The 11,908-nt window shown below is 43.5% G+C and overlaps 1 protein-coding gene across 1 annotated transcript; it reads left to right on the top strand.

The window, feature by feature from the left end:
- On the top strand, window positions 1–2,851 carry LOC118821732. The gene is made up of 3 exons (XM_036590461.1): window positions 1–58; window positions 235–263; window positions 1,653–2,851. The coding sequence occupies exon 3, from the start codon at window positions 1,697–1,699 to the stop codon at window positions 2,849–2,851; it is 1,155 nt and encodes a 384-aa protein (XP_036446354.1). The 5' UTR covers window positions 1–58; window positions 235–263; window positions 1,653–1,696.
- Window positions 2,852–11,908: the final 9,057 nt, after the last annotated feature.

The following is an 11,908-nucleotide window of genomic DNA, read 5'->3' on the forward strand; positions in this document are numbered from 1 at the left end:
CAGAGATACAAATACAGTTGACGGAACCTGCTGTTCCACCTTTAACTACATCCATTATGTAAGTTCAGAAGTTCTGCGTTCATATTTAAAAGCCAACACTCTTGAAATGTGATTAGAGACACATGAATCTTACGCACAACTATCAGTTAACATATCTATAAACACTTCCTTTAACAGATATCAAATATACAGCAAATTTCCAAACATCTCTTTCATTTATTGTTGTGCTTACAGATCCAGAGTGAAATCCTCTTCTATCTGCAGTGAGTTTCTTTTTCTGTCTATTTTAAGTTTTTTGTCTGTTTTTTTTTATATATATACACACAACATGACCAAAAGTATGCATACACCTGAATGAAATCTCATTAAAGGGCATTAATATTGTGCTGTTGGCATAGAGTTAGACACAGGGGAGGCTTTGATCCTGCTGTGAGAAGTGCTTTTTATTAAAGACCTCGCAGAAAGGCACCTACAAAGCACTGAACTCATGGGGGAGGTCACCACCAGCCGTAGGCTTCCCAACACAAAACACTCACACCTCCTAGGCGGCGAGTACCCCAAGGCCCCCAGGCCACGACAGCAGCCGCAACGGCACTCCACCCGGTCGCCATCCACTTTCTCCACCTCCCACTGCACCATTGACGCTGCTACTTGTGCGCACCGCTGGTGACTGACCTGAGCTGGACTATGGCCACCTTCCAGCCATTTGATGTGCCTCTCTTGGTGTGCGTGAGCACGCCTGGTTATAGTAGGGATATCGGTCCAGAGCCTGTGATGGAGAGTGCAATGGGCCATCTGCTGTCCACACTGCCCTCAACCCACCGCCTGCAGCCACCGCTGAACTTCCCGACCAGTATCTGTTTACCCACCGCTCCCATGAGCCTCTTCGCATGGCTCTCTATATGGTCATGCTTCCAGAGCCTCTACAGCAGCGTGAGCCAGTAGTGGGACACTGTAATATGGAGCTCATCTCCCATTTGCTGCTACACCAGCCTCCACTTCTCTGACAAGGCTTTACATCCGATTTTGGAACACTTTTTGTGGGAATTTGCTTCCATTCAGCCGCAAGAGCATTAGCCAGGCTGGGCAACGATGTTAAGTGATAAGACCTGGCTCACAGTCTGTGTTTCAATTCAGCCTGAGGGTAATCAATAGGGACGCAGCAATATGGGAATTGTGGGCTCATGCTGATATGCGATATTTTTCATGAACATATGTGCTGATGCCAATACATAAACCTTCACAAAATGTAGACATTTCTGTTCTAATTGTGCACATATCTGTCAATACCAGTATGATTCTGATATCATCATGCATCCCTAGCATTCAATGGGGTTGAAATGAGGACTCTGTGCAGGCCAGTCAAGTTATTCCACACTACACGTGGTGAACCATTTCTTTATGGACCTGATCTTGCGCCAGCAGGGCAGGAAGTTGGCAAACCGGCATCCTATCACTGTGTTGTGCTGGTAGTCACTGAATTCTTTGGTACAGCCCATTATACTGCCCACGTACACAGGCTGTGTATGCTTTTAGCAAGGGTGTGGCCAAACTCACTAATTAACAGGAGTATCTACATACTTTTGTACCATGTTGTGTATTAAGCACTAATGTATGTTACAGGGTTTAACATACTCTCTGCTCTGTTGTAGATAAGTTTGGAGCGCTGGGCCTTGGACTGGTGGCTGGAGGCTGCATGGGAGCCATGTCTGCAGAGATGGTCTGCTTTTTAAAAGATGCTACACGAAGTCAGACAGAGCTCACAATGAAGATTTCAGAACTTTACCCATTTATTACTTCTTCATATGTCACCTACATGTCTCTACTAGGTGCCGCATTGTCATCAGCGGCTGGAGTAGTAGGTGGACGCCAAGCTTATAATGTGGCCAAAAGACAGAGATGGGAAGATGCCTCAGGAAAGGCTTTAGCTCTGGCTGCGTCTGTGGCTGTACTTGGAGTCGCAGTGACTGGAGCTGCACTAGGAGCTATTTTGGAAATATTTTTTTCTAACTTTATCTTTAAAGTCTTTTCAGTGAATTCTGGTATAACATTCATGTTATGGCACACACTGGCCAGCACAATCATATCCTTATTACTGTGTGCTTTTTCTGGCTTTTTCTATGGCTGTATCAGTGTTTTTGTGTCATTTATGGTATGTTTGTTGATATATTCTGAGCGTCTAATGGCCGTATTGTTTTTTGGCACAGAATTCATTTTTTTCTTAGACTTGGGGTCTCTGCTGCCCCTCATTCTTCCATCTCTGCTGCTTTGCCTGTTTCATAAATTCCATCTCAGCAAGAAAGCTGTGGCGATACCAAGCATTATGATTGCTACAGTTCTCATAGCCAGGAGCTCCTTCCATGATAAAGACCAACCAGTTCCTTTATTAGATCCAGCTGAATTCACTATACCTGCTCTACTAGTTCTGGAGCGCTTCTTTGTTCTCGCCCTCGGTATTCAGATGTTTCAGGCTTCTTGTGGGGCCGCGCTGTTCTCCTATTTTGTCACTGAGGGGGCTACTGACGTCTGCATAGGTGCAGTGGCTGCCACATTTGGAGTGCTCACATCCTTACTGAAAACATCTAACATGCTGGGCACTGGGGCATCGCTGGGTGGTCTGCTGGCTGCATCTGGGGGGGCTGGCATGGCCCTCAATGCAGCAGGAGATTTGGGACAGAGATATGGAGGACTTGCAGGAAGAGCAGGAGCAGTAATAGGAGCTGTAGTTGGAGCTTTTCTGGCTTTAGTGCCTCAGAATCTGAATTTAGGGATTATTGTGGCTCTCTGTGCAGCAGTTATTCCAGGGTCACCTTACATACTGTTTTGTTTAAATGGGATCATGCAAAGATGACATAATTAATTTTACAAATGTTTAAAAAAGTGCTTGGTAATTTACATATCAGAACGCTGCATCACTATATAACAGAACACAAGCCTGATTCTGTGAATAACCCAGTGGTCTGGGTTGTAAGAATCAGCAACAGCATGCTGTTTCAAATGTCAGAAGGGGTTACAAACTCCTTAAAGATGAACATAATGGCACTGGGGTGGAGCTTAGTTGAGAGACCCTATGATAATACTAAATTGTCACTTGGCTCTACTGATTAAACTTCTGGCATCTGAGGGCATTTTCTCAATTTTGCATATCTTCTTAAATTCACCTTTAAAGGCACTTGCACATAACATGATATCCATATGTTTCATATCAAAATGCTTCGTCATCTTTGTTGCTACTTTCCAAAACCGCTGCAGTGAATTCAGCGGCTGTAAACTTTTTGCATGCCATTTCACATGAGTCTCCAATGTCTTGTAGTGCTAAAACACCTGCCACCAGTTACACAGGAAGCAGAATAGAAGAGCTATAATGTATGCATATTTCTATGAGGGCATCCTTGGAAGGGCATAAAGTTGACTACACGAAATCAAGCGCATAGCCTAAATAACATTAAATATTTTTCAAAAGATTTTCCCAATAGGGCCTTGGAAGCTGCATACCTTTTGTTACTGTTCTCAACTCTTTTAACTTTTTCTTATTACATATAATGTTATACATAATAACACTGTAGCTATAGCATGTTCTTCAGAGATGAACTGATTTATCTTGTTTCATATTCCACAACTGTTTAAACTGGTGTAAGATACAGCCACTTTAATCAGAATGTGTTCAGGATTCAATTAAGAAAACCAGTTAAATATGAATATTTGAATAAGTGAAGCTGGTTACCTTGGCTAAAGCCTGAGTTTTGTTGAGCTTGCTTTTGTCTCACACCCTCTTTCAGTCATATGAATAGTCGATGAAGTCAATAATCCTGTTTTAGTTATCTGACAAAAAACATATTTTTTGCCCTCTCTGTGGATATGTATGTGTGTGCGCGGCCAGATTCACACCACAAGGGTGACCTCGGTGACTGCCCAGGAGCACCCAATGCTACCAAAAGTCTGCTCCAAAAAGTGCACAGTTTTAAATTATGTTAATCTGTTAACACTTCTGAAGACATTCAGGTTACCTTAAATGTATTCACACACCACAACAGCCAAAAATATCCAAAAAGCATCATCATGTAAATTTGGCAGACACTGGCATCTATAAGTTGGTAAAACACAGAGAGCATAATTTTGCCATCCTACAGTGATCTTCAGTGAGGTGATGCCCTCTCATTGGCATACCTGACTAATGTTGGCAAGGTCTTAGCTGAGAAGTTAACTATGGTGTAGATATTTTGTGAAGAATCAATAGAATGAGTCTTCAGTCAAACCAAGATATTTTCTTAGGTAACCAGTGGGTGAGTGGGGAGAGGGCAGTATGACTCTAATGTGGCCCTGTGTGTGTGTGTGTGTGCGTGTGCAAAATTTAGTCCAAATCAAAATTAAAAATGTACTTTGTTTACCTCATTAGATCATGTGTTGTTTAAAAGACAAAATTCTTATTTTCTCATAGGAAGGAAATTTATGTTAACTTATTTATATTTTTCCTGATTTATGTTAACTTAAATAAGTGAACAGCCATTATTCCAGAAAATGCATTCAGGTCAATGGAGTTTGTCTTTCTTAACACCAAATTTTCATTTACTTCATGCCTAATGTTAGTACAAAGACTCATATGCTTTATACAGATAGAAGGAGTCTACTAAACAGAGTCTGCCAATAATTAGAAATATTTTTTAGCACACTAAAAATTGTCAGTAGTCAACAGTAAAAAATCAGCAGTCACCCTTTTTAGCCACACCTTTTGATCAATTTACTAGCTCAGATAGGAAACTAGGAAACTTCAAAATACAGATATGGACATGACTGCAGAGTTACGCTGGTTTTGTAAAGTCTTGTCTAGTCTCAGCCTCAGACCCTCTGCTCACAGATACAATGTAAAAAAAGTTTAGCTTGCACAAAAAAATAAAATCATACATTTTTTTCTTGTTCACTCAATTTTTGTAAATTCTTAGTTATAGTAACATTTTCTTTTAAAAGAAATATTTATTTGAGCTAACATGAGGCGATGTGTTGTACTAAGAAGTACAACTAGTCTTGAGCAAAGCTCTTTGAGTTATATTAACTTTTATTTCTTTGTTTACCGAACAATTTATAATTCAGACAAAATGAGTGGAATAACAATTACATAAGTAAAGAAACAGCTACAGTGGTGTTTACCAAGAAATTACAAACTAAACTGGTGTGTGCAGTTCACTGTTGTACTTACGTTATATTGTATGTACACACTCAATGGTCACTTAATTATGTACATTGCATCTATGCTCATTTTCCATTTAATCAGGTCCAACTAATGTATAGGTGCACTTTATAGGTCTGCAATTGCAGATTTTAGTTGATCTGTTTCTCTGCATAATTTGTTACCTCTTTCACCTCATTCATCAATGATCAGCACCCCAACCAGGACCGGCACAGAGCAGGTATTATTATTATCTCATTCTCAGTACTGCAGTGACACTGGCATGGCAGTATGTGTGGTACTGGTACTAGTGTATCAGATACAGCAATGATTTAAATGCCTCAGTGTCACTGGAGTGAGAATAACAAAAAAAAGAAAACAACAACGTCCTGTGATGAAGGACTAGAGGATGACCAACACAAACTGTGCAGCAACAGATCAGCTATCACCTCTGACTTTACATCTACAAGGTGGACCAACAAGGTAGGAGTGTCTAAAAGAGTGGACAGTGAGTGGCAACAGTGTTTAAAAACTCCAGCATCATTACTGTGTCCAATAAACCACCCAAATAATACCTGCTCTGTGGTGGTCCTGTGGGGGTTCTGACGACTAAAGAACAGGGTGAAAGGGGGGTAAAAGGTATGCAGCAATCTGTAATTTAGGAGTACCTTAAAAATGGCCAGTGAGTGTATAGGTATGTGTGGGAGAGAGAGACAGCACAAGAATGAACATGAAGCCTACCCATCTGTGCTAAACACACTCGTCTCTTAACAGATGTGGTGGTGTCTGGTCAATTTCTTTGTCACGTGCAGCCTGTGAGGGTGGATTCTTCATGGCTGCATCAAAAATGAAGAAAAAGTAAGAAAAAGTAAGAAAAACTGGTAATAAACACTCATCAGACAACACATACAGATAAGACTAATCCAAAAAATATATACAGACATATTTCTGTCGAGTAACTAAACTTGTACAAGCATTCAAGCCTCTCAATCACATTAAATCTCAATGTTTTCATTCCACTATTTGAGGTGGCACAGAAATATGAATACAAGTCAACATCAGCTTCACACAGTTAAAAAGATACTTTTCAGTTCAACCTAAAAAAAATACTTCAGGTGGTAACAAATAAATTAACTAATTTTATTCAACCTAAATACATACTTTGAATGAACAATTATTTCAATCAATGCAATTTTGATTGAATAAAACTAGTTCAATTGCTTGTTACCAAGCAATTAGTATTTTTTACAGTGCATAAGTGATGCTATATGTTTATTTTGAATGGTAAGACACAGAAATACAGTCTGTGCTGCAGAAAGGAGAACCTATGGACTCATGGAATCCACACAATTCATGTCAGTGCCCTATCTTCCACTCAAAACTGTGAACTTCACCAATTTTTCATGTATGATATCAGCAAAGACCCCCAGGAGAAGACATTTTAAAAAGTTACGAAACTGTTCTTTATTCATGGTTATTACAGTCAGTCAATAAATCAATCATGACAGAGCCAAACATAGACATACTTGTGGTGACGTCTTGTTACAGTCTAAAATACTGACATCAAGCAAAGACAGACATATCGCTGCCATTAGAACAAAAGCTTGTGTCTCCACTTTACATGAAAAAGAAAAATGTTCTTCTTCTTTTAATGGATGTAAATGGATAAATATTTTTCCAAGCAATTTCAGTTCAGTTCATTTCTGTTGGTCCATTCATCATGAAATTTTGAGACATCCTAAAGGACAACTGGCTTTTTCAAATTATGTCAAAAAATGAAAAACAACAAAAATGGAGATACAAGGATTGTCCCGACAGCAACAATATTTATTTAAAGCAATTATGATTACAATGGTGGAAAAAACTGACAAAAACAAACATGCTACAGAAAGAAATGTAAGTAAAGCTGCTGTCATACCTGAGAAATGCTGGTTGTGGATGTAGGAGACATGGAGGTTGTTACAAGAAGAGTACACATTCGGTTAAGCCTTAAAGCAGTGACATGGAGAGAAGAGAGAACAAAGATTTCACAAACCAATCAGCGCTCAGTAGCAGTAATACCAACCAATCAGCGCTCAGTAGCAGCAATGCCAACCAAACAGCGCTCAGTAGCAGTAATGCCAACCAATCAGCGCTCAGTAGCAGCAATGCCAACCAAACAGCGCTCAGTAGCAGTAATACCAACCAAACAGCGCTCAGTAGCACTAATGCCAACCAATCAGCGCTCAGAAGCAGTAACACCAACCAATCAGCACTCAGTAGCAGTATTGCCAACCGAACAGCACTCAAAAGCAGTAATGCCAACCAATCAGCGCTCAGTAGCAGTAATACCAACCAAATCAGCACTCAGTAGCAGTAATACCAACCAATCAGAGCTCAGTAGCAGTATTGCCAACCGAACAGCACTCAAAAGCAGTAATGCCAACCAATCAGCGCTCAGTAGCAGTAATACCAACCAAACATCACTCAGTAGCAGTAATACCAACCAATCAGCGCTCAGTAGCAGTAATGCCAACCAAACAGCACTCAGTAGCAGTAATGCCAACCGAACAGTGCTCAGTAGCAGTAATGCCAACCACACAGTGCTCAGTAGCACTAATACCAACCACACAGCACTCAGTAGCAGTAATGCCAACCAATCAGCGCTCAGTAGCAGTAATACCAACCAATCAGAGCTCAGTAGCAGTACTGCCAACCAAACATCACTCAGTAGCAGTAATACCAACCAATCAGCGCTCAGTAGCAGTAATGCCAACCAAACAGCGCTCAGTAGCAGTAATGCCAACCACACAGCGCTCAGTAGCACTAATGCCAACCACACAGCACTCAGTAGCCCTAATACCAACCAAACAGCGCTCAGTAGCAGTAATGCCAAACACACAGCACTCAGTAGCACTAATGCCAACCGATCAGCGCTCAGTAGCACTAATGCCAACCAATCAGTGCTCAGTAGCACCAATGCCAACCACACAGCGCTCAGTAGCAGTAATGCCAACCGAACAGCGCTCAGTAGCAGTAATACCAACCGATCAGCGCTCAGTAGCACTAATGCCAACCACACAGCACTCAGTAGCACTAATGCCAACCAAACAGCGCTCAGTAGCAGCAATGCCAACCGAACAGCGCTCAGTATCACCAATGCCAACCACACAGCACTCAGTAGCACCAATGCCAACCACACAGCGCTCAGTAGCAGCAATGCCAACCGAACAGCGCTCAGTATCACCAATGCCAACCACACAGCGCTCAGTAGCAGTAATGCCAACCAAACAGCGCTCAGTAGCACCAATGCCAACCACACAGCGCACAGTAGCAGTAATGCCAACCAATCAGCGCTCAGTAGCAGTAATACCAACCAATCAGCGCTCAGTAGCAGTAATACCAACCAATCAGCGCTCAGTAGCAGTAATGCCAACCAAACATCACTCAGTAGCAGTAATACCAACCAAACAGCGCTCAGTAGCACTAATGCCAACCACACAGCACTCAGTAGCACTAATGCCAACCACACAGCACTCAGTAGCACTAATGCCAACCGAACAGGGCTCAGTAGCACTAATGCCAACCAATCAGTGCTCAGTAGCAGTAATGCCAACCAAACAGCACTCAAAAGCAGTACTGCCAACCAATCAGCGCTCAGTAGCAGTAATACCAACCAAACAGCGCTCAGTAGCACTAATGCCAACCACACAGCACTCAGTAGCACTAATGCCAACCACACAGCATTCAGTAGCAGTAATACCAACCAAACATCACTCAGTAGCACTAATGCCAACTAATCAGCGCTCAGTAGCAGTAATACCAACCAAACATCACTCAGTAGCACTAATGCCAACCACACAGCACTCAGTAGCACTAATGCCAACCAAACAGCGCTCAGTAGCACTAATGCCAACCACACAGCACTCAGTAGCACTAATGCCAACCAAACAGCATTCAGTAGCAGTAATACCAACCAAACATCACTCAGTAGCACTAATGCCAACTAATCAGCGCTCAGTAGCAGTAATACCAACCAAACATCACTCAGTAGCACTAATGCCAACTAATCAGCGCTCAGTAGCAGTATTGCCAACCAAACAGCACTCAAAAGCAGTACTGCCAACCAATCAGCGCTCAGTAGCAGTAATACCAACCAAACAGCGCTCAGTAGCACTAATGCCAACTAATCAGCGCTCAGTAGCAGTAATACCAACCAAACATCACTCAGTAGCACTAATGCCAACTAATCAGCGCTCAGTAGCAGTAATACCAACCAAACAGCGCTCAGTAGCACTAATGCCAACCACACAGCACTCAGTAGCACCAATGCCAACCACACAGCGCTCAGTAGCAGTAATGCCAACCGAACAGCGCTCAGTAGCACCAATGCCAACCACACAGCGCTCAGTAGCAGTAATGCCAACCGAACAGCGCTCAGGAGCACCAATGCCAACCACACAGCGTTCAGTAGCAGTAATGCCAACCACACAGCGCTCAGTAGCACTAATGCCAACCACACAGCACTCAGTAGCACCAATGCCAACCACACAGCGCTCAGTAGCAGTAATGCCAACCGAACAGCGCTCAGTAGCAGCAATGCCAACCGAACAGCGCTCAGTAGCACTAATGCCAACCACACAGCACTCAGTAGCACCAATGCCAACCACACAGCGCTCAGTAGCAGTAATGCCAACCGAACAGCGCTCAGTAGCACTAATGCCAACCACACAGCACTCAGTAGCACCAATGCCAACCACACAGCGCTCAGTAGCACTAATACCAACCGATCAGCGCTCAGTAGCACTAATGCCAACCACACAGCGTTCAGTAGCACCAATGCCAACCACACAGCGCTCAGTAGCAGTAATGCCAACCAAACAGCGCTCAGTAGCACCAATGCCAACCACACAGCGCTCAGTAGCAGTAATGCCAACCAAACAGCGCTCAGTAGCACCAATGCCAACCACACAGCGCTCAGTAGCAGTAATGCCAACCACACAGCGCACAGTAGCAGTAATGCCAACCAATCAGCGCTCAGTAGCAGTAATGCCAACCAATCAGCGCTCAGTAGCAGTAATACCAACCAAACAGCGCTCAGTAGCACTAATGCCAACCACACAGCACTCAGTAGCACTAATGCCAACCACACAGCACTCAGTAGCACTAATGCCAACCGAACAGGGCTCAGTAGCACTAATGCCAACCAATCAGTGCTCAGTAGCAGTAATACCAACCACACAGCATTCAGTAGCAGTAATACCAACCAAACAGCGCTCAGTAGCAGTAATGCCAACCACACAGCGCTCAGTAGCACTAATGCTAACCACACAGCACTCAGTAGCACCAATGCCAACCACACAGCGCTCAGTAGCAGTAATGCCAACCGAACAGCGCTCAGTAGCACCAATGCCAACCACACAGCGCTCAGTAGCAGTAATGCCAACCGAACAGCGCTCAGTAGCACCAATGCCAACCACACAGCGCTCAGTAGCAGTAATGCCAACCGAACAGCGCTCAGTAGCACTAATACCAACCGATCAGCGCTCAGTAGCACTAATGCCAACCACACAGAACTCAGTAGCAGTAATGCCAACCAAACAGCACTCAGTAGCACCAATGCCAACCACACAGCGCACAGTAGCAGTAATGCCAACCACACAGCGCACAGTAGCAGTAATGCCAACCAATCAGTGCTCAGTAGCACTAATGCCAACCAATCAGCGCTCAGTAGCAGTATTGCCAAACAAACAGCACTCAAAAGCAGTACTGCCAACCAATCAGCGCTCAGTAGCAGTATTGCCAAACAAACAGCACTCAAAAGCAGTAATGCCAACCAATCAGCGCTCAGTAGCAGTAATACCAACCAAACAGCGCTCAAAAGCAGCAATGCCCACCAATTATTTAAGAAGTAAGGGAAGGTCCTGGACAAGTGGTGAGAAACTATTTGAACTTTTTGTTTTTATCTGTTTCGCTCCAATCACCCCATTCATTGAGGACTCGCTCACGGGCGCCCTCTGGCGATTCATGTGACATAACGGGAGAAATAAGACGTGGCCAGGCTCCCCTTAAACCGGCACTGGTAATACTGCTTAGATGTAGTAGTCCAAGACCACAAGGTGGCAGCAGTGTTCTATATTCACTCTGAAGATTCTCACTGTAGAGTGAAGGCCAGATTTACTGAACTAAACATTGTGGAGGCTCAGGTCAGGGAATCCCACGCTGTGTAGTGGCACTCATTACAGTTAGACTGTAGTATTTACCAAAATGTGGGATTCTGTGAATTTTGAGCTCCAGAAACTGGAAGGGAGTGAATATCCTGCTTTATTGGGGTGGATCCAGCCATGCCTGAGAATCAACAGAATCAACTCTGCTGGCATAAACAGAAGCCTGGAGCCTCTGGCCAGCTGTGACTGGCTGGGTTGGTTGCGGTGTGAGGTGTGTCCTGTCCTGTGGGAGCTGTGAAAGTGACGCAGGATTGGATGAGATCAGTGAGGAAAGGCGGAGCTGTGAGGATGACCTGACCTGGGCCGGGAGAGGAAGAGGAGGAGAGAAAGAGGAGAAAAAGGAGGGTGATCGCCCTCTCTTTCCCACCATACCCTGCCAAACAGAAAAAGAAAAACTTGGTCCAGAAGTGTCCAGATGGTTGTGTAAGTGTGTGGGATTTGATTAAAAGTTTTTTTGTAGTATCTTGATGGCACGCACAACCTATAACCTACTCACACTGATTAACGATCACTTTTTAAAAGCTTTTCTTTCGTTCAA

Source organism: Colossoma macropomum, unplaced genomic scaffold (assembly GCF_904425465.1).
Source record: "Colossoma macropomum unplaced genomic scaffold, Colossoma_macropomum, whole genome shotgun sequence".
Taxonomy (NCBI): domain Eukaryota; kingdom Metazoa; phylum Chordata; class Actinopteri; order Characiformes; family Serrasalmidae; genus Colossoma; species Colossoma macropomum.

What these genes read in the sequence shown, in the direction of transcription:
- LOC118821732 (XM_036590461.1), top strand. Translation starts at nt 1,697, where the DNA reads ATGGGAGCCATGTCTGCAGAGATGGTCTGCTTTTTAAAAGATGCTACA.